The sequence below is a fragment of the Notechis scutatus genome, chromosome 4 (assembly GCF_049901735.1).
Source record: "Notechis scutatus isolate UNSWTSFEM ecotype Mainland chromosome 4, rNotScu1.2, whole genome shotgun sequence".
In the NCBI taxonomy this organism is placed as follows: domain Eukaryota; kingdom Metazoa; phylum Chordata; class Lepidosauria; order Squamata; family Elapidae; genus Notechis; species Notechis scutatus.
The window spans coordinates 46,277,596-46,301,721 of NC_142012.1; the positions used below are offsets into that span (position 1 = coordinate 46,277,596).

The window sequence follows — 24,126 nt, forward strand, 5'->3', positions numbered from 1 at the left end:
TGTTTGGAGGCAAAAAAAAAAGGGTGGTGCAGTGAAAACCCATAGAAACAACCATAGCCGTATTACGCCAGGCTGTCCTGGTTGCATGGAACTGACTGGTTTGATAGTAAATTAGAACTTTAAATTTGTCTATTAATGTGTAACTGCATTAGAACCAAGTGTGCAGTATAAATACTTTAAATAAACAAGTAATTTGTCTCAAGTCTTACATACAGTGCAAATGCATGCCACATATTATTCAAAACTAAGCATTATGGGTGTATTTGAGAAGAATGGAGGGCAAGAGGTAGATTGGAATCTATTAGTAGATCTTAGAATTATTTAAACTAGATTACTCATTATTCCTGAGTCCTGGTTGTTGTAAATATAGTAAAAATAAGCATTGTCCCTACATGTTGTAATAAAAAATAGAAGGGAGTGTTTATGAGAAAGAACTACAAAAGAATTCTGCTATGGAAAATTCCTAGGCTATGATGCACTGCAGAGGTGCCATATTCCTTAATTTTAAACATATGTCTGCTTTTCTTTCTTAAACACCACCTTGACCTTTGACTCTGGCTGTTGGATTGTAGACATGAATTTAACATTTGAAGTCTACGTATTCCAAAAACATTTATTCATTTTAAATAAATGATTAAAATAGATTTTTACACATTTTCAAAAAAATTGCTTTTCTTACAAAGCGTACCATGCTACACACACGTGGTTCTGCTAAGTAAGACAGAAGTGGTTGCTAAGCCATAGAAGGTGGAAAATAGGCAAAGAGCTCTGGTGATTGGCTGGCTCAGGCAATTAGAGCATGTCAGTCAAGCAGCCCAGTTTTTGAAGCTTCCTCTGATCCTAATTGCTGTTTTACTTCACCCTGATCTAAAGTCAGTGAGCAGTGTAACAGCGAACCTGACATTCTGTTGGGAAATTAGAAAATTTGGGATTGTAGTATATAAATCAATTCACTTAATCTGAATTAGTCTCTTCTAATGTTGGCATTTACAAATATGAGTATATCCTTTAAGTCCCTCTGGCCATCCAGGATAAGCATGTATTAAAATACATTTTAAATACATGTCATATTTGAGATAGGTTGAAAACAATAGTTATAAAATCTACATACCTGTTGTTTTCAACAACTACTCACATAACTACCTTCATCAGTCCATCTATCCATCCATCCTGGATACTCATCTCATCAAAAGCATGTTCTACATAGTAGATAATGTACAACAAAACTAAAACTGAATGAATACAAAAATGCTTATTATTAATTATGAAAATACTAAAACTATGAAAGCAGAACAAACAGGGAAATGATAGGTAAAGAAATGTTAATAATTAAGTAGCAGAGCTATTTTACAAGTTCAACAGTCCCCTGGGGTCCCCAGCCTTGCTGGCATAACCAGGTGTTAAGGGACTGTTAGAAGCTCAGTATCTGTGTACTGTGTACAAACATGTATTTTGATGGTGGGGGGGGGGTGTTAATCTCATTTTTTTTTCAAAGGATTTTTGGGATTAGATAGGTCTTTATTAGGGTCATCATGGGACAGTGTTTCTAGCACAGCTTTGAATAAAAATCCAAGAGTGTCTTCCTTTTAAATAATGTAAACAGACCCATGTCGTAGCTAAGCTGATTCTTTCTTACTTTATAAATAGAACATGCCAGTGCAATCTTTTCTTTCCCTCACTCTAGCTGCCTGTTCTGTTAGTAAATGTTGCTGAATGGGTTTAACTGTAGTGACTGCTCTACGGGAAGCTATTCTAAAATAACTACAGCCAGAATGTCAAGGAAGAAAGAAATTAGTTAGCAGATTATGAATGTTCTACAGGGAATAGCGTTGATGACACAGAGGCCTTGGCAGGAGTTTAAAAAAAATGTCCACAGATGCTGTTGTTGAGAGGAGTAGCATTAAACAGAATCTCTCAAAGAGAAACCTAGAATGCACAGAAGAGCGCCCTGTGAAACGGAAGGCTAACTGGGGCATTCTCACCAGTCAAGGTTAGTAAACTCCTTGTTTCAGCATCTTGAAGGACACTGGTGTTTGCTGGCATGCCCACTTTTTGTTAAGACTCAAGTAAAATTTCAATGTAAATATGAATTTTTATTCTGTTGTTAGGACATATGGTTTTGTGCAATTTTACCAGTAGTGGACTATTTAAAAACAAAAAATGCCATATGCATTTTCTATGAGATGGTTTTGCAATAGGCAAAATGGATATTTGTATGTGTTTATGTCTGTGCATGTGCATTAATATATAATATAGCTAAGTAAAATTGCTGAGTAATATTTACAGGGAGGAAGGGTAGAGAATGCTTATATGTAAATACAAATATAGTAATAAACATATATATTTATGTGCAAATGAAAAGGATTACAGGTAAATACAATTGCAGAAATGAGTCAATATCTAATATATTCTGTAAAATTTTCTTACAACATGAAGGAGTTATGAAACCTCTTATAAACAATAAGCAATCTTGTTTTGCTTATTGCTTACATATTTGCCAACAACAACCAATCTACCTGCTTATATTTGACAATCCAACTGACCTGATTTAAAATATTCTGAAATTTTATAGTCATTATCAAAATACAAATATTATTACAGATTTTGTTACATTTTGCATTAAAACCAGTTATGTTAACCATATAACTGAACGATTATATTTTAAGAGCAGATTTTGATCCAGAGAAATATCCTGCAAAGAAAACAGCTTTAACACTTTCCATTATGCCATTTTCTTAATAGAAACCTTCCTTACAATAATCAGCTATTTCAACCATTACTTCTTTCTCATTAAAGTAAAGGCAATGTATGGAAAACACTCCTTTTACCATCCAGAGTACAAGTATATTTAATTTTGAGATCATATTTTGTTTGTATTTAAGGCATTAATTTAATATGGATACTTCTTTTCATCCAAAGAATGGTTAAAATTGCACAAATTCATGTGGAATGCTATTGAATTCAAATTACTTGTTAATTGATGTTTATAGAATTGCATTGTAATTTATTCACCTCAAAAGAAGTTGTTTTTAATATTTTACATTATCACTGCATTCATGATTAAGAGATGGTAGAAAAACATGTTTTCATTTTAATACTTTATATTCATTCACTTCAGTAAGTTGATCATTTAGAGCAGGGATCCCCGAATAAACTAAGTAGTAAGGCAATGTAAAGACACTGAAATTTCCTTCAATCATAGTTAAAGAGTTGGGGAAAAGCTAAATGCACAGATTCTCCCTCCATTCCCTCCAACAGTAAATCATGATTGCAAAATACAATTTGGTCAATTGTTTTGGGGAGATTATTCAAACCGTAGTTTGTCAGTTGGAGATCTTGGTTATGTACAATACAGTCCAACCTGCTGTTCAGCATAACCCCTTACCGAGAGCCCAGATTTTGGCTCTGGGTTGGTATTGGAGTCCCCATTACTACTAGTATTGGGAGCTTCAACCTCCATACTCAAAGGTAGTAGTTGGAAGGCTTAGGAATTGTTTTCTTGGTAATCATGGCTAAAATAATCACAGGCTCGGTGCACACGTGAACATACACGATATATCATCATTACCTCAGAGCAGTTGATTTGAAGATGGGGGATGTTATTCTGAAACTTCTATCATGATCAGATCATTTCCAAACTTAGTTGATATTTGTTGTCTTCTGGGACTAGGACGGAACAATTAAGATAGTCTACCCTAGTCAAGCAGAAGACAGACCAGGGAAGCTAATTCTTAGTGACTGCTTCCTACTTTGAGATAGTTTAATCTGAAGTGAGAATAGTCCCCAATCTTACAGTGTAATTTTCCAGAGAATGATTAAGGGTTGACTGTCCCTGGAAGGCCTTTGTAGGGGATTCAAAAAGCTTTACAGTATGTCAATGTAGAGATATTGTTTATTTTTGTTTAAGGTTGTATTTGTTTTTATGCCAATGTTGGGCTATACCTTGGTTTTCTGAGGCACTCCAAGAGCTCCATGAACATAAGAGTATTGTTGCAGAAAAACAAAAAGTAAATCCAACCAAACACAAGTGTCCATGTTTGGGCCTACATCATAGGGATAAAGTGGGCAAAATGTCTTTATTTCTCCATCCTTATTTCATCTTTTTATAACTGCTTAGGGGCCTTGTTTATAGTGATCTATTCCCTACTGGGGAAAGATTGCCTCGGGATCTTCTACAGAATTGAGGTATAGAATACTTACACTATTTGGGCAGATAAAATCATTTCGATTAACTTGCAATTGTACTAGGACTTTCACTAGAAAGATTCAAATGAGTTGCCTGGGGTGCATTCTCGGGATGTTATTTGGACTCAGTTAGATTCTATGACTTGTTACATACGTTTCCTCAGGTTTAGCTTATGGGCACTCATTTACATACTCACAGCCCTGGAAAATTGCCACATTTAAATAATTTCCAACTGAATACTGAGACACAAACAGTTCTTTAGAAACACAGAGACCCAGTGAATTTAAAATAACAGCAACTTTACTGATTAATGTATATCTATTTGATCTTTCACACACATGTATGCACATGCTCTCTCATCCACATTTACCCAGCATCCCTTACTAGGCTGCCAGGGATGGAAGTCGCCAAGTCTGGATCTATAAACAACTTTAAAGAGTGGGCAGGCTTCAGGACCCCTTTTATCCCTCCAAATCCTATGTTAGAGTCTGGTCCCTCTGGATTATTATGTAGTCAATAAGATGACTACTTGATGGGCTTATGTGATTGTATTGGTTTCTTTGAAGGAGAGGATTATTTCCCTGGTTTTGAAGGACACGGTGACACACTTATCATTTATCATCAGCAGACCTTCCATTATCTAAATTGCTGCTGTCCAGATTCTAACCTTCCCTTTCTGGAGAAAGTTGTAAAGAATGCATGCAAGCAGCACATCATATGAAGGTCCCCCTAGCCACAACTGCCACTTTGTCCTTGTTCTGAATCTAGGAGGACTCCCAGATTTCGCTTGGGGTCTTTTGGGGGCAATGCATCCCATCCAGCACCAAAGGGGTATAGTCCTAGAACCAAAGATGAAAAAGTCTGGCTAGTGGATGGGGCAGTACCTGGAGGCAGCGGATTTGAAGAGAAAGAACCAGAGAAGATAACAAGACACAAAGGACTGCAAAGAGAAATAGAACTGTGGCAAAAGCAAGCAAAGGTGTAATACCAGTAGTAGTGGGCATCTTGAGTGCAATCCCAACACAACTGAAGCACCACTTGAGCACCATCAACACTGAGAAAATTCACCATCAGTCAATTGTAAAAGGTGGGTTTACTTGGAACAGCTTCCACCCTTGGATGATATCTTAACAGCATCAAACATCCAGATCTGCCTTTCCGAGGTCCTTGGAAAGAACTCGATAGTAGACAAAAATGCCAAATATGACCTGAACATCTGGGTGATTGCGTGATGAGCCAAAATATATATAAATAAAGAATAGTTAATAATTAAAAGTAATAAATACATAAATTAAAAAGAAAACAAAAACAAAAAACCTTAAAGGGTAGACTCAATGGACCACTGGGACTACTTCTGCTGTCAGTTTCTTATGTTATTATGTTTCTATATCCTTCAATGTTGGAAAGACAATGCAAGTCCAGATGCTTGACTTGAGTCATTGATACATAATACGTATATGCATTCTGTTTCTGACCTGGTCTTTGTCAACATAGCAGATACATTAATTAGTATTATTTTATGTAGTCAAAATGTATTTAAACATTAGCATGCATTATTTCCTGTATCTTTAAAATGTTACTTGGGTAGGATAGGAAGCATTTCTCAGAAAGTTTTTGTAATGTTTTTCTCTTTTAACATATATTCAAGCAATAAAATAAAAAGAGAGACTGGATGATTTGTCAATAACATTCTGAAAGTCTATTGAAAAACCATAGTTCTATCACATTTATTTTTGCTGTTGCAAAATTTCCCAAAGATGTCAGGGCTATTATTTTGTAGGTTTGTAATAAGATCTACGCTGAAATTAAGTTCTAGTCACCAAATACATTTTAATATTCCCCTGGGAAGGAGAACTCTAAGGAAGAGAATCAAGAGTTACTCTAGTTGAGAAGTGAGGTTTCACATGAAAAACTAAAGATTGTAAGCAGTATGTCCATTTTGTTATTGCAACCTAACTCATTGGGTGAAATGTTAGGTCACTTAAAGCAAAAGAAAAAAGAAAAAACGTTCTATCATCTGTTAAATTTTGTTAAAATTCTAAATACATTTCCATTTTTAGAGATTATAGGGAAAATGCCCTTCTTTCTGTTGTCTTAAGCTGGTTGTAGACCATGATTCAGATATTTTAATCAAAAAAGTCTATTCAAACAACTAATGTTTCATAGACGGAGCATATAAATTACCCCAAAGCCATAAATTAATCTCTGAAGTATAGAAAAAGTATAGCTTATGTATAAATCAGGAAATTATCTAAGAGTCCTTTCTTACAAAATATTTAAAGATAATACTGCAGATGAGTATTTGTGTAATACTATGAGGGCATGGTATTTTTTCAGAAATACCTTTATGCAAACAAACATTTTGAGTTTATTGTCCAATTACATGTGACCATTTTCACATTATATGATAGAGATCTAGTCTATTACTTCATAACATGATATTGCAAAGTTTAACTTTAAACATTTAACTTCTGTAATGTTTAGTTCTTTTATTACAAAGTTGCATAAAATAAAATGCATCTTTCTCTTTTAAAGATGTAAATGAGGTTAAGAGATTATTGTGCAAATTTACTTAATAAATTCACAGAATATATTTGAATTCATAGCCAAATTCAAATCATTATAATTTAGATCACATAAAATGAAATACTGTATATATCGTAAAGTATGCAATGTTGCAGATAGTATTTTTACTATACAGGACTTAGCAATGAAAGCTGAAATATTATTAAACATAGGTCTTCGGATATTGTTTTCTGCAGTGTCTTTACAGGTGAAAGTTCATTTTAGACTGAGTGCAAGAAGCTCTTTCCAAATTTGGTTGACGTGTTATTAACAAGAATCAACTAAAGAGACAGCTTTTCTTATTTAAAATGAGCAGGATTTATAGTCAAAATTGGTTGGAAATGCCATGGGGAGATGGAGATTTAGGTACTGTATACAATGTTTAAAACTTTCCTTATTTTTGTCTGTTTATGGTAGCATTTTAACTTTGAGCTCTGCAATATTTACAGAACTGTAGCTCTTGTTCCTGGTAAATTAGATACCATATGACTTGCAATGCAGAATCTAAATATAGCCACTGGTACTTTGCATTTCAGCCACTGAGAAAAAAATCATAAGGAAATGTTAGAGGTTGTATTTTTCCCCCAAATAGCCTTTAATATTTTTTCCTTAAATTTAAAGAGCTAGACTGAATTGGAACTTAATTTTCTCTTCAGTGTACCCAATGCTGTGAAAGCTTGATAAAGACAAGTACAGTACTGAAAGACTTTCATATATAGAATCATATTTCTAGTACTTCTAGGGTACTTATAATTCTGCCACCAATCATTAAACTACAAGAATTCATTGCATAACTGAGAAAAATCTGTTCTCTTGTTGGACTTTGGCGTAGAACTTTAAAAATCATGATTGTTTGGGCGTTTTCTGTATGGTGTTTTAAAATGTTAAGAATACAGCTTTATATTCTTGTCTTTTCCAATAGCCTGTAGAAATTAAATGGAGGAAGGGGGAGGGAATGTAGAATAAATCATTCCTCTATCAAGTAACTTACAGTATTTTCAAATGAATTATTTTTCTTTGCAAATGCAATCATAACCTTTTTCTTTGCAAATGCAATCATAACAGGTACTGCAAGATAGATTAAAATCCAATATAAAATATAGGAGATAACCTTTAGTTCTAATAAATAGGAAAAGGAGGCCCACAGGGAGTACTTTTGAAGTAAGATGTTAACTAGCCTATATTTGCTCTTAGTATAGCTATAATGGAGACCCTGGACACGGAGCCTTAGTTCAGTGCAGAGTTTTGGATTCTATCCTGACACTGTGAGAGAATGAATGTCATGGCTTTGCAATAATTACGTATGCCCACAATTTTCTAAGAAGCACAGCATGTACATTTAAAGGGAGGAAACAGGAAAGTTAGCAAGGATGTGAATCAATATGTTTTGCAAGGGAAAATGAAAACTAGCAGCAAGAAATATTTTGACTGCAGTATTCTGCTTTTAACAAAATTAATAGTACCAGGACAGTCTCAGAATGGCTCAAGGATACTAATCAGGCACTTTATATGCTTGGTGCATTTTCCCCAATGCTGCAGCTCTGAAAGCTAATTTGGCAGCAAAACAAATTGGCACAAAGGTGTAATGAATTCTCTGCAGAGGATGGATGAAGGAGGTTGTAAATAGCAACCATATATTTTGGGGTCTGTTGCTCACGCAATAATTTGTTGCAAGATATGTGGCTTATATTTCATTTTCTAGTATATAGGATATTGTTCCTTTTACCATAATGTGGTAGAATTTTGTGCAGTGTTAAAATCAAATATTATGCACACATCTACACCTAATTTAAATCAGAAGAATTTATTTCCTGCAGGGAATGAAAACTGGAAAGCTCATAAGTATTTCTGGATTTCTCTTCAGCTGTTTAGCAATATGTTTTGAACCCATGCATTGAATTGCTTAGTTTGCGCAATAGGGCGAGAGCTGAAAGACACACCAGTATTTTGATATGGTTAAAGAAATAGGGGCCATTTCCCCCTGGCTACAGCACTATACTAAGTGAATTCCATTAATTGACTTGCAGCTAATGGAACTTGCATCTCAGTTCTAATATTTCATTCATATTTGGATTTACAACTTGAAAGCATTCCCATGTGTGGATAAATGGAAAAAAAATACCATTACCATTTTTTTCTATTCAGAGAATGATTCACCAGATGTATACTTGAGGGATGAGAACCAGATTTAGTAAGAACTACACAACCCATGGCCCACTGGGTCATTGTTTCAGAGATACTTCCTTTCTTAAAGAAACAGAATGATTATGCAAAAAAGCAGTGGGAACAGGAGTAACTTCCAATTTCCTACCAGCTTCCTCATTGAGTTTCCTTATGGGGATCTGGCAAGGAGCAGAAATCCCTTCCTTCCTTCCTTCTTTCCTTCGATTGATTGATTGATTGATTGATTGATTTAATTTATATTGCTGCCTATTTGCCCATGGTGACTTGAGGTGGCTTACAGAATGTAAACCATATTTTTTTAAAAAAACAATAAAAACTAACAAAAAGAATCAAATAAATTAATAAAGTTCAATAAAACAAAATCTGGAAAAAATCTGGGAAATGGAATAATAAAAATGATGTCAGTACAGCAGCAGGCCAGAAATGCAGCAGCAGTTAGTAGCACTGAAGCAGCCACAATGTTCTCAAATTTTATTCCCTAGGGAGTCACATATATTCTGTATATTCTGTAAATTAGCCCTTTGGAGGTACTTGGTTAAAACATTGTTGCTCTATGATGCATCGTTTCACCCAGTTAAAGGTCGTGAAAATGAGAGTTTTCATAGTATGCATAGTTTTTGAGTTATGACAGTTCACTTAGTGACAGTTCAAAATTGCGACACCGGTCCCAAAGTACTTACAACCCAGTCCCTAAGTTATGTATGTTGCAGTACCAAGGACATCATTTAACCTTACGACTGACCACAGAGATACTGCAACATAACCCCTGCCTATTCACACATACCCAATCCTGTCTCACCAATCTCCACAGTCTGCTTTGCTAGCCCACCGGGTTCCACATGCTCCTCCCCAACCTGGTACCGGTCCCTCATCCCTCACTTTCAAAGATATCTAGAGCTCCTGAATAGACTGGGCCACATGACAAAAAAGCAGCCATCTTTTTCTCAAATGCTAGCCACCCAGTGGAGCGCTGAACCCATTTGGACCTCATCAATTGCACCACCATGGAGATGGATGGAGAGATGGAGAGCTTGGTGCCCCAGCAAACCTGCACTTGCCGGGTGCGCTTTCGGGAAGATCAGGTGGGCAGCGAGGCGCCTACAGGCTGCAGGGGTTACCTGGAGTAAGAGGACCTTTCTGGCAACAATACAGGCAGGTGCCCCCACACCAGGGAGCACGCCTAAGGCTCTGGTACTCAAGACACCACAGAAGATGAGTGAGAACAAATGGCAAAGAGCTTCCAGGCATGGTGCTCAGCAACTGCACTGACCTGGCTCACTGTGATGTGCTCGGCCATCCCCAGTGACAGTGCCGCTACTCTGGCTCACTCTCCTACTATAGCTGCCCTTCCGCCATATAGTCCTGCCTCCTCCAGTCAAAACTAGCATGAAAAATGCCTTGTATTGATTGCTGCTGCCACCTTCACACCACAATCCCCAAAGCAGTTCATTCAAACAGCCCAGCAGTGTGCAGAAGGTGCCTGCACACCAGCCAGGCTCGGACCAGACACGGCCTTCAGAAATGCAATAGATTTTGTGTTCCTGCAGACGATTAAATCCTCTGAGCAAAAATGAGTGTGTAAGAATGCAAGATTTAAGGAAAACAGCTTTGTCAGCATCTGGGGAAAAAAGGCCTTTTCTGCCATGTGGCCGAGCCTGTTCTGGAGATCTTCGAAAGGCAAGTAAGTGATTGATGATAAGGTGTTTGTGTGGATAAGCCCCAAGCACTATGGAGACCCCAAGAGATGGGAAGAGGAGCATGAGATATCTCAGTAGATGGGCAAGGCCTTAGGTGGCCAGAGGCAAGTCTTGTTCTTGCACTAGCCCCGCCCCCATGTTCATTCCACTTCTGAGGTATCCCATGCACACTTAATGACCTATGTATTTGATTAATGAATGAATTGGGGAGAGCAGGGAGCAGGCTTGTTCATTTAATGTGATTCACGTAGTTATGTACTTACGTTTTTTGTATTACTTCTTTTATATTAATGAAAATTATGTAATTTAATCTATTCCATGGTATTGTTCCATAGGTTCTTGGGCAGATCGCTCACCCCTGCATGAAGCAGCAAGCCAAGGGCGCCTTCTATCTCTCAAAACATTAATTGCACAGGTAAAAGGTGAAAATGTAACTAAAATCAATGTTAATTTCTGTTAAATTTTTACTGCTTTGTTAAACATGAAAATGATATTACTTCATTCTTCATTAATCACAAGTTTTGGTTTATGTGTTTTCTTTATTTGTTTATACAGTTCCAAGATTCTCACTATAGTATATATCAGGGGTCGCCAACCTTTTGGACCTCAGGGACCACCAAACTCATCATTTTAAATCCCAGGGACCACTAACCAGTTCTGTGGGTATACCCTAATTTGTGGGTGTGGCTTGGTGGTCATGTGACTGGCTGGGCATGGCTTGTATGTAAATATTATAAATATTTATATAAATATAGAATTTTTTATAAAAAAAGACCAACTTTTACCCAAAATCAGGCAAAGCAGGCAGGCAGGTTGAGTTGCTCACAGAATCACAGATTCATTCAGAGATCTCTCTGCTATCGGCTAGCTCAGTCTGTCACATAAAATTTGCTTGCAAGCAAACTCATGAAATTTGCTAGCAAGCAAACTCACAAAATTAACTCACAACACACCATGTATGTAAACATTGATTTTTTTATAAAAAAAAAGAGCAACTTTTATCCAAAAACAGGCAGGCAGATTGAGTTGCTCACAGAATCATTCAGTGATCTATCTATCTGCCATCGGTTACCTGAGTCTGTCACATAAAATTTGCTTGCCGTGAGTCTGCACTGAATAATACAGCCTTCAGTTCTAAGGGAGGTTCTGCTATGCTTAAAAGCGGAGCCGAAGATCTAAAGACTAACTAGAAAGCAAGAAATCCTACCATTTCCTGCTTCCTAGCTAATCTAAATCTCCGGGCACAGCAGAACAGCTGATGGTCGGAAAAAAAATAGCAATTTAGCAGGCAAGTTTGCCAGGTAAGGAGTGAGTGGGCGGGGAGGGCCCGCAGGCCATGTGGGCGGCGCAGCCTTGTGTTTCTGTGTAGCCTGGATTAATTGCTTTGCGGGGTGCTCTGGGGGTGAGATTTCTCTGCGGCCCACCAAAATTTTCTCACAGCCCACCAGTTGGCGACCGCTGGTATGTATAACAGTGATGGTGATGTACAGATCAGAATCTGATACATTCCCTCCAAGCGCCAACTTTATTGAAGTAATAAATATCCAGGCATAGTGTTTTAGGATTCTGATGACTATCAATTTTACAATACAAAAACTAACCAAATAACTGCAATCCAGGCTCAGGTGATAAAAAATAATCTAATTCACGTTGTTGTTAAAGGTTCCATGCTAACTGTACCTTTGTTTTGTGATAGAGACGTATACATATCTCTCTTCTGCAATCAGTATCCTAACTATTCCAGGGCATAGCCAGCCAACATGATTTTTAAATAACAACCATACACACAACAAGCACAAGGCTGTAGTTAAACAAAGGTAACCAAAATTGGGATATGATTACAGAATGAGATTATCTTAACCACAATGTGATCTCAGGTTGGATGACTCTCTAATATGACTTTGCAGGCTATACAGTTAAGAACTGCTCATTCTCATTACTCCAATTTATCCAAGAATTGCTTCCTAGTTGAATAAAATTGATGAGAAAGGATATGCTAGTTAACCCTCTGCCTTCTACTACTGAATCTTTTAATACCCAGATCCTTCCCTTCATATACGAAATATTTTCTGTAGCTACTCTATGCAATTTATAGCTAGTTTAATTTGTGGAACAGGTTTTTCACTGTATTTTTATTTTTCTTATTAAAGTTAAACCCCATATTTCTGCATGGGCAAACCTTTAAAGTGACTTAAAACAATTTCAGCATGCATATCCCCATGCCACAAGCCGATTCAAAAATATTCTAAATACAGACTGCCATCTTTTCCTGTTTAAGGTAGCTAAAGCTTGAAAAATTCTTAAGTGCCCATGGCAGTAAAACTTTAGAATTTTCTATATTTCAGAGGATCTCCAAATTTGCAGTGCTGGGACTCCCCTGATGTCAAAAATGTATGTAATTACCTCCAGGAGTAACCATGCCACTAACTACATTATCATCAACAACACTGATATCTGTTGGCAGAATTACCATTTCTCCAGTAGTTTTGGGATTCTTACATTGCCATTCTAAAGGTTCCACAGGCCAAGCCTTCCAGCCAGCTGAGTAAGGATGATGGGATCTGTGGTTCTCCCCATGTCTGAACCTGCTGGATGTGGGGAAAGCGGCTGCTGAAACCTTGGTCTTGAGCAACCAATTGGCTTCCAGTGCTGCAGTGTTAGCAATGTTTTAATTAGACATACCCAAAGAGGTGAGCTGGGTAGCACCCTCTCTTCCTGGTTCTAAGAATGCCCCCCCACTGTCAGTCATGTGCTATATATGACACAAGTTCCTTGCCTCCTATCTTTTCTGGGAATCAGATCTCTTAGATGTTGTACTCCTTGCTCAACTATCTTTCAATCTTCCTGGTCACCAAAAAACTTATAACTCCCTCCACATTTGCTGTTTTTTTCTAGGAGTCACAGCCAAGAATCTCTGCTGAATCTTTCTTTGTTGCTGTGACTCAGATTTTAGCAATGCAGAACAATGCAATTTAGCAATGCCTTTGACTATTTGCATTCATATATGCCATGATTTATTGAGCAAGCCAGAAATGACAGTATGGTTGGGTTCACATATAGTCCTAAGGTGTTTTGTTTTTGGTTTAGCACAGAGGTGGTATTCAACAGGTTCTCACCAGTTCTGGAGAACTGGTAGCAGAAATTTTGAATAGTTCGGAGAACCGGCAAATACCACCTCTGACTGGAGATTTTACAGTATCCTTCCCCTGCCACGCCCACCAAGCCACGCCCACAGAACCGGTAGTAAAAAAAAATAAAACCCACCACTGGTTTAGCACAATCTGTAGACTCAGATTTATAAATCAAACTTTATGACTTGGCATTATATATGAAATAGAATCTGTTTCTATAACTTCTAGAAACTAGAAGTGGTTCTGAGTGTGGGGCCAGGAGCATTTCTAGGGAGGACCATAGTTTTGATACAATTTAGTCAATAGGTAGTGGAAACATGTTCAGCTGTCAGTGACAATGAAGGAAAGCCACAAATAAATGCACTCAGAAAAAAAGTTTGAGAATCCTGAACTGAATCACTGATTTCTCCTATAATCTGTGGTTAAATAAACCACATGCTGTAGCACAACCCAGACTGTCTTTTTGACAGACAAAGCAGTTGCATTCTGTGTGACTGATTCTGTTTCCACATATTAAAAGACACAGTTGCTTTGAACTTTTATCAGATTTTTTTCTGAAATTTGGCATAGGACAAAAAACAAAGAGTAAGACAAATAACTGTAAAAATAGTAATTGCAATTAGCTGGTAAACAACATGGTTTTATACGGTATCAAATCAAACCCCAAAATGTCCAGAAGTATACAATTTTTTTCCATGATTACATTCCTCTTGAATAATAGTTAAATGTGTATGTTATGCAAATATTGAATAAAGACTTATTGTTACATAATTTATCTTTCATTATGAAATTGAATACTGTATATACTGAGTATAAGCCTAGTTTTCAGCCCAATTTTTGTGCTGAAAAAATCCCCTCGACTTATACTCGAGTCAGATTCCCTCTGAAAAAAAAATGGTGTGGAGTCGCGGCCTCCGGCGGCAGCGACTCCCAACAGCCCCAGCCGGGAAGGGAAGGCAAAAGCGCTTTGCCTTTCCCTTCCCAGAGGCGCGGGACTGGGGCCGCGCCAGCGGTAGTGACTCCTGACTCAGGGGGCCTCCGAGGAGGGGAAGAGAGTGACTCCTGCCTCCGCTGTCATCATCATCTTCTTCTTTTGGGTTAGTGAATCAATTAAACCTTTCATGATAGTGAGATCGTTTCCCAAATTAATTATTTTTATTTTTGAAATTTACCAGTAGCTGCTGCATTTCCCACCTCGGCTTATACTCGAGTCAATAAGTTTTCCCAGTTTTTGTGTAAAATTAGGTGCCTCGGCTTATATTCGGGTCGACTTATACTCGAGTATATACGGTAGTTAGAAGACTTATTGTGATGGTTAATTTTTTGTTTTCTGCTTAGGGATACAATGTAGATGCTTTAACCATTGATCAAGTGACACCATTGCACGAGGCATGCCTTGGAGATCATGTAGGATGTGCTCGGATACTTCTCGAAGCAGGAGCAAATGTAAGTGATCACACTGATATTACTTTAAACTGTTAAAAAGCTAGAAAGCTTTTGTTAGAAGCATTAGGTAATATGTATCATACCTATTGGAAGTCTAGCTTATTACTATTTTTTTTTTACTAAAATGACATTTCCTTGCAGTATGTAATTAAGTATATGTAATCTTTACTTACTACTATGGGGACTAAGTGGCTAAGATGCTGAGCCTATCGATCAGAAAGGTCAACAGTTCGGCGGTTCAAATCCCTAGCATTGCGTAACGGAGTGAGCTCCTGTTACTTGTCCCAGCTTCTGCCAACTTAGCAGTTCGAAAGCATGTAAAAATGCAAGTAGAAAAATAGGGACCACTTTGGTGGGAAGGTAACAGCATTCTGTGCGCCTTTGGCATTTAGGCATGCTGGCCACATGACCAGGCAATTGTCATCAGACAGCACTGGTTCTTTGGCTTAGAAACTAAGATGAGCACCGCCCCCTAGAGTCAGGAACAACTAGCATGTATGTGCGAGGAGAACCTTAACCTTTAATCTTTACTTAGCTGCATTCTGAATGGTTTGAACATGGGAAAGGGGGTACATATTAGATGTTTGATACACCTTGAGATGAAAAAATTATGCAGTGTTGTCAAAATGTCACACTGCAAACCCTAGACTTTTTGTATCTCCAAACCACATTGGATACAAGAGAGCAATAAATACAAAGCATGATTTGTAACATGTACTTTATCCCCATCAATAATTCCAACCAATATTTTAGGTGAATGCCACAACTATTGATGGGATAACACCCTTATTTAATGCCAGCTCAAGAGGGAGTGCATCTTGTGTACAACTTCTATTGGAATATGGTGCAAAAATTCAATGGGAGACATGTTTTCCTTCGCCAACTCATGAAGCAGCCAGCAGAGGTAAGCCTTAGAATAGGCAGATTACAAAATGCATCGGCCATTTAAAAATTTAAGATTTTGTTTTAGGGATTAATTCAATTATGCTTTCTTTAGGTCACAGTGATTGTCTAGAATTGCTGATTTCTTGGGGCATAGAAGTTGATCTATATGTTCCTCACTTAGGAACGCCTCTATATGTGGCTTGCTTTTCACAGCAGAAACAATGTGTTCACAAACTTCTGCATTCAGGTAATATATATTGTTTGATGTGTTTTTATTTTGTTTCCTCTTGAACTCCACCAGGCTTATAGTATTATAGTGTTTATTTGCTATAAAGCCAACACATTTTTTTTCATTAGGCCACTTTAGTAGCTCTGCATCAATTTCAGATGAACAATAAAGATTATTTTTAAGTGTAGTTTATTCCTGAAAAATACATTACTTATGTCTCATTATGATCAACATCATCAGGATGAGGTGATATTGATTCTGGAAGTCATTAATTTACAAACATACAGGAATGTATTATGTTAATATGTTTCAAATGATACTTGTCATAATTAATCCCTATATCAACTACACTGTATATTTCAAATTAAGCCACTTTTCAATTCACTTATATATACAACTCAGCAGTACTTAGATCACTATCCATATTATATCTACAAAAATATAGTGAGGTCCCTTGTTTTAAAGACCCATACTTTTATAACTTAAATCTTATTAATGGAGTGTCAATTTTCTTTAAGATTCGTTAAGATTATTTATTAATAAATAAACTTGCATTATTGTGTCAGATCATTCTGGGTAGAATTGTTATACATTGACTGACTGATTATATTTTATTTCTATAACAAAAAAGCAAAGTCTTCCTTAAATTCAATTCTCTGAAATTGCAGGGACATGGCCAATCACTTTCTTAGTAATGATTTCTAAGTGATTTTTAAAATACATTTTTTAAAGATGTTTACTTGACTTCCCAGTTTAGTATTCACTTCTGGGAATTCATGCTGATCTCCCATTTAATATCAAGTCTGTTTAGTTTTTTTCAAGTGTAATCAAGTTATATAAATGCTGCCACCTTGTGTGATAACTAAAATATCAAGGCAAAAGCCAAAACAAACATAAGAGTTAAAAATTAACCAGGGGCAAAATCTTTCATAGCCAAAGAACGCCTTTGAATTGCAGGGAGTCTCACAGCAAGACAATTATCTAAGACAATTTATGTCCAACAATCTAAGTTCAAGGTGACCAGTTAACAAATTAGGAACTGAACATGTGTTCTTAATGTGGGTTAGCCCATATCTCCAAAGGATGACATTGCTACTTAACCCAATTAGGTTCTAGAAATACATACCAGTTACTTTCTTTATTCACTACATTATGGATGAATAAGATCTACAGTCAGACCTTTTATTTACTAACAGCAGCAAGAAGTTAAGGTTATCAGTGTTCTAAGCATCAAGATTGCAGGTCCAGAAGTAGAACCTGTCACCAATATGTGACACCAACCTGCCATATCTTTCTGAACCCATTATTTTTGTGATTAGTTCCACACTTCCATCAATATGGAGTTCATCCCTAAAGTTATCAGAATTCTTCAACCTCTCCTCTCACCCACTGCATATGCACACATTTTACTCACCATGATATATTTAAATGCTAGATATATTAGTCTAATGCAGGGGTGTCAAACTTGATTTCACTGAAGACCACATCAGGGTTGTGTTCGACCTCGGGGACAGCGTGGGTGTGGCCAGGGTGGGCATGGTGTCACTCATGTCGGGGATACCTATGATGGCCAAGTGTTAAGGCAGGACTTCCCTCAGATTCTCCCTAGCTCTCATTATAATCTTCCTTTTTTCTATCTTTCCTTCCTTCCCCTCTTTTCTTATTTTTCCTTCCTTGCTCTCTTCCCATATTTCCTTCTTTTCTTTGTTTTTCCCTTTCTCCTTTCCTGTACATTCTTGCATGCTCAAATGCAAAAGGGGAAACATTTCTCTCTCTTTTGTTTTGTTTTTAGTTTTTTTGCTAGCCCTCTGCCAGTGAAAACAGATCTTGGGAGGGCCGCGTGGGCCCCCCTGGGCCCCATTTCACTGGCAGAGGGCTGCAGGAGACCATTGTAACCAAAAATGGGGCACGGGGGGGGGGGACACGTGACCTTGCTGTGCTCCAGTTTTGCTGGCAGAGGCATAGTAGGCCAGTCCTTTGCTGTTTCCAGGTCAGCTCCGTGGGCCAGATATAAGCACCCTGTGGGATGCATCCAGCCCACGGGCCTTGAGTGTGACACCCCTGGTCTAATGTAATCTAGTTTGATGTGATGTATACCTAGACTCTAGTACCTTTGTTATGAAACGATGTGACTGTTAATATTTATAAGAGAGGCAGTTCTAAAGATGTCCCCACTAGCCAAGGCTCATTTCTTTGTCATACAGGAGAAGGTTTACTCCTGCAGTTTCCCCAAGATATTTAATGTACTATCTGACTTGGGCAAAGCTATGGTTTCTGCTTTACAAACAACCAATATGCATCTATTTTACTGGCCTTTTACATTTTAATTAATTTTACTATTATTTCCAAAGTTATATTAACTATTTTTAGTACTCGCTGGTGTGGAAAAATAGAATATAAATGAAACCAATTGCTAAGAAATGTTTATTTCTGAGAAACAAAAATTAAACACTGTGATCTGATTATGATTCTTTATTAAAATATCTTTAGGTTAATGTGAAATGCACTCTATTATAAATCCATAGGGGCAAATGTGCAAAAAGGAAAGTTTTTGGAAACTCCATTGCATGCAGCTGCAAGGCTACCTAATACAGAAATAGTAAACATGCTTCTTGAGTTTGGAGCAGATATTAATGCCAAAAATTCAGAGTTTGAACGACCAGTAGATGTTGCTGTTTCAAGTAGCTTGGTGGAAAAAATACTGCTGTTACATGAAGGTAAAGTTTGTATTTGTTCTTTCTTTGTTGCTATTGGGTTTTGGATGGCAGCATCAAACCCAAGCTGCTTCCTTTTCTCTTTCTCTTTCTCAGTGCTGAGGAAGCACATATATTAGATTTAGAATGAGGGGAGAAGAATTTTCCATCCTCCTGTCTGACTATCAGAGCAGGTTGCAAACTTCACTTTCCCTGGGAAAACATTTTTTTTTGCCCTAAATTTATATTTTCTTCCCCAAATCATTCAAAGTTTTGTTGAACTTTGCAAGCATTCTTTAATTTTCCTTACCGAAAATATGCATATGTGTTACATATTTCTTAGGTGCATGTCAGTAAAAATAGCAGTGCATCCAAGAACTCTAATATATTCAATTAAAATGACTGTTTGAATATATGATAAAAAATATATAATGTAATAAGTACAAAATATAAGTTGTTGAGAATGCTATCTAACGCTAGCTAATGTCATTTTTTATTCAATTGCAGTTACTCCATGTTCTCTTTGCCAGCTGTGCCGACTACGAATCCGAAATTATATAGGAAAGTCTAGATTGCATCTTGTACCACAACTTCAACTGCCAAACATCTTGAAAAATTTCTTACAGTACCAATGAAATAGTGAATAGTATTTCAGAACTTCAATAAAGGTTCTACAACATGCTACACATGAAAGTTATATATGATAGGGAGCAGCCTAAACAAACTTGTCCGCAAATTAAAATCATGCCAAACATAATTTGGAATTCCTTGAAGTATTACTAAAATTATATATAAATGTGCTCATGTTTTACAGAGGCATACAAATTCTTTGAAAAAAGTGTTCTGAAATGCAAGGTAATATGTGTGAAGGCCTTTTTTGTGTGAATGATTAAAACAACCAGATATTTAAGAAGCTGCTTCCAACCATTTCCACTTATGCACACATATGCAGAGACAGCAGCAACTTTCTCCACAGCTACCTTAGCAATTAAAAAAGTTGGGCTTTGTGCACTCCTTTGCATGTTCCAAAGCATGTTTTTGAAAGGACTTACACAGCCCTAATATTTTGAAAATGTATTCTTTTACAACATAGTCCTTACTGATTAATCACTCCATCTAAAATTTACTTTTGATCAGTCTGACTCGTGGTGGTGCAGTGGTTAGAATGCAGTATCACAGGTTAACTCACTGCTCATTCCAGGAGTTTGATTCTGAGTGGCTCAAGGTTGACTCACCCTTCCATCCTTCCTAGGTCAATAACATGGGGAACCAGATTGTTGGGGGAAATATGCTGACTCTGTAAACTGTTTAGAGAGGGCTGTAAAGCACTGTGAAGCGGTATATAAGTCTAAGTGCTATTGCTATATCAGGACACTGTATATCGCAGTGCAAATTGTAAATTCTATTTGAATCTTTTCTTCTTTCTTTCTTAAAAGTATTGGAATGCAGCGGAGAGAAAGAGAAATGGGATTTCAAATAAATTAATGCTTCCAATTCTTTCCATTTTTCTTCACTGTATAAATTCCCCAACATGTGATCTCAAGGTCACAAGGACCTTCCCAAAGTTTGGATGCAGTTCTAGATCAATTTTTTCTTCAACTGCAACTGAAACAGGAAGCTATTTAGCACAATAAGATTGGGAGATGATTATACTAATTTCATTTAATAATTTAGTTGCAATTATATATACAGGTAATCCTTAAGATACAGCTGTAACAAAGCCGGCCAGTGGTGATGGCCATTAAGTGAGATGGCCTTGCTTAACAACTCTCATTCCTTGCCCTCCCCAATGTGGCCATTAAATCAATACCTGGGTTGTTAAGCAGAGGTGGGGGAGGCCTTGCATATGCCCAGGCCTGCCTGCCCTGGGCCTCCCAAAGCCCTCCCCACCCATCCTCAAGATATCTTGTGCTTGCTGTCCCTCGAGATCTCCATGTTTTTCATGTTGGGGAAAGACAGTGTACCATACATCCCAGAAGTGGCCATCATTTTTTCCATTGCTTTCACAAAGCCATGGGCAAGGGACAAACCACTCCATTTTGTTTCTTAATGTGATCTGCACAGCCAGACATCTGGAGATCTTCAAAAACTAAGTGCAATGGATGATGGGTATATGAAGAATAGGCCAAAGGCCCGCATGGCCCCAGTGGGGTAGGGTGGGGGGGAGTTAGGTTGCAATATGAGGTTAGGCGTAAGCGTGAATGACCACAGGTGCTGCAATGGCCATAACTTCTAAACAGGGTCATAAGTAACTTTTGGGGGAGGGCATTAAGTAACCATACCTAGAAGGCTACCTTTACATTTAAATAAAATCAGATAGTTCAGTTTTTATCCTAGATGTGTCCATTTTCTGCTATATGCCCCCGACATTTAGTCTAAAATAAAGATCATTATTCTCTGTAAGAAGTAGTTTAGTTGAAAAAGATTCACTTACTTCATTTTAAAGAAATAATATGCTGCTCCTAGTAGCAGGTTGTCTATTTAAATAATGCTGTTCTCACAGAAGCTACTTTCTTCTGTGTTCCTACTGCAGTTGAAAGAATGACAGATTAACTGCTTTTTAGTGGATTCTTGGTATTTTAAGAGCTAGAATGGAATGATTCTACAATATTCCTGTGTTTAAAAATTTCATGAAATGCTTTGTAAGTAATAATGTAGGTAATGGGAATAGGGGAGAATGTTTTGAAAGTCTAGAACTTGTAAATTTTGCATAAAATCTACTGTTTAGTTTAATGATTGTTTGATATATTCTAAGTAAAGATGAATGACTGTCTATGTGTTAAGTACATTTTCTTTTTCTCTAAAACTGATATACATATATAAAACTTGAAAGTTGGTTAAACAAATAAGTGTCATTTTATTTTCAGACTTTTCTGGCATACGTACTTGATGAAGACCTACTATTGTAAATTTATTTGTTTTTCTTTTGTCATCTAGCCCCTAATTGTCCTGGCATCACCCAGGAAATTTCAGGACAAAACAGGGGCTTAACTAGTAGTGCTTTAGTCACTACATAAGAATACCATAAATGTTTGCACATGATTATATTTCTTTAAAATGCACAGAAATTAAAGATGGAGACTTATACAAATAAAAGATTAAATAAATAAACTGTGCAATCCAGATTTGATGCCACTGGATTGCAATATCTACCATGTTTCTCACAAAATAAGGCCGGCCCTTTTTTTTTTTTTTTTTGAGCCCTGAAAAAATGGCTAGGACGTCTTTTCAGGGGTGAATTAATTTCTCCCCCCTCCCGCGCACCAGCGCTGTCTCCAACAACAGCATCTGAGTCACTCCCGCTTTTCCCCTGTCCCCGTAACAACAGGAAAAAAAAAGATTTTGAGGTACCTGGGAGCACTGCGTGCTGCGTTTTGGTTTAATCCTGAGTGGCTGGGTGGGCGTGAGAAGAGCCGAGCGAGCGTCTCTGCTGCTGCTACCCTTGGTGCTCCAGCCTCGGGCTCTGCAAGTTTGCAAAAGTCCCGGTGTGCAGCCCATTCCTGCATTCCAAGCGCCCAGGCCAAGCTGCAGCTGTCCCTCTCTCGCCAGCGCCATCTCCAGCGGCAGCAGCGGCGGGAACCGTGGAAGTTACGGAGGCGGCTCCCCCACCCAAGAAGCGGCTGAAATGCTTCCACGGTTCCTGCCGCTGCTGCTGCTGTTGTTGCTCCCAGGTACCTCAAAATGTTTTTTTTTCCTGTTGTTACGGGGACGGGGGAAAAGCGGGAGCGACTCAGACGCTGTTGTTGGAGACGGTGCTGGCGAGAGAGGCGCCAGCACCGGTGGGAACCGTGGAAGCTACGGAGGCCTGGGAAGCGGCTGAAACGCTGCCGGACATCCACGCCGACGCTGCCCACCTGCTGTCCCGGGTAAGGGAGGGGTAAGGGAGCCCTCCATGCTCCACCATGGTGTTAGGAGCGGCTGATGGTGAGGCATAGCTGCTCGTGGGGCACTCCTAATGGCAAGTTCCCGCCTCCCCCCCAATTTTGCATGTTTTAAACTAGGCCTAAATTTGGGAGGAGGGGCTTAATTTCATTTTATGCCTAGAGAACATGCTGGGTCTTCCTATGGGGGTGGCATATTGTTGGAGAAACATGGTAACAATAGTAACAATAGTAATAATACAATTGTAATAGTAATTTTCAAATATATTGAGACTGGGGCTTTTGTAGAATCATGACTCCCTTGGTTTATTTTGTATGAAAATTCCAAGGAAGCTTTCTCAATTGGTATAATTATAGCATTGAAACAGAACATGTACATTATCAAATCCAAGCCCTTATTCCAAGCATGAATTCAAATTCAATTGCTGTAAATTTTGCTGTAACTTAATCTCATAATTCTGTGCTCTGGAATAGTAGAGAGAACAAATTTTGACTTTCTTCTGTGACATTCTTATCAGTGTTGGAAGAATGCTATCTCATCAGCCAGTTATCTTTTTCCAAGATAAAATGTTCACAGCCCGTTCAATCACTCTTCATAAGTTTTACCGTTTACGCTGTTGAGGTGTTTACCCATCTCAAAATTCGTTCTATTTTTTTCTAAATTCTTCCTTGAAATATAGTGCCAAAACTGAATAGAGTATTCAGGATGAAGTCAAACTAATGCAAAAAAGAGTAGAAAAGTTACTTCCCACGATTAAAAATTATACTTTAATTGGTGTGACATAAAATTATATTTGCTTTTCATAGCCATTCCTGTGTTGGCCAATATTGAATTTGCAACAAATACTATTCCAAAATCTTTTCACAATTATTGTTATCAGACTAGATATATTCCATCTTAAGGGGGCAATGGCTTGGAGGTTAAGAAGCTGAGCTTGTCAGCTGGAAAGCTGACAGCCTGGCCCGAGACCTGAGTACTACGTGACAGGGTGAGCTCCCATTATTTACCCCAGCTCCTGCCAATCTACCGGTAGTAGTTAGAAAGCATCCAAATGTCGGTAGATAAATAGGCACTGCTTCAATGGGAAGGTTACTGCATTTTGTATTTTCATGCTGGCCACATGATAGAAACATCTCTCAGACAACACAGGTTCCCTCAGCTGAGAATCAGATAAGCACTGCTCCCTTCAGTCATGACTGGATGGGGAAACCTTTAAAATTTGAATATT

General features: G+C 37.8%; 1 protein-coding gene across 4 annotated transcripts in view; it reads left to right on the forward strand.

The window, feature by feature from the left end:
- The window catches only part of ASB5 (ankyrin repeat and SOCS box containing 5), a 31,745-nt gene extending 9,863 nt beyond the window's left edge, over positions 1-21,882 (forward strand). The window contains exons 1-8 of one of the 4 annotated variants that reach the window (XM_026667202.2): positions 1,644-1,990; positions 6,949-7,117; positions 10,968-11,047; positions 15,102-15,209; positions 15,963-16,113; positions 16,207-16,341; positions 18,849-19,040; positions 19,524-21,882. In XM_026667202.2, coding sequence (XP_026522987.1) covers positions 7,060-7,117; positions 10,968-11,047; positions 15,102-15,209; positions 15,963-16,113; positions 16,207-16,341; positions 18,849-19,040; positions 19,524-19,651 — 852 coding nt within the window. In that variant the 5' untranslated portion in view covers positions 1,644-1,990; positions 6,949-7,059 and the 3' untranslated portion in view covers positions 19,652-21,882. Of the gene's footprint in view, positions 1-1,639; positions 1,991-6,948; positions 7,118-10,967; positions 11,048-15,101; positions 15,210-15,962; positions 16,114-16,206; positions 16,342-18,848; positions 19,041-19,523 lie in introns of those variants that run through there. The other 3 variants (XM_087963319.1, XM_026667201.2, XM_026667200.2) reach the window with 3 other exon arrangements.
- Positions 21,883-24,126: the final 2,244 nt, after the last annotated feature.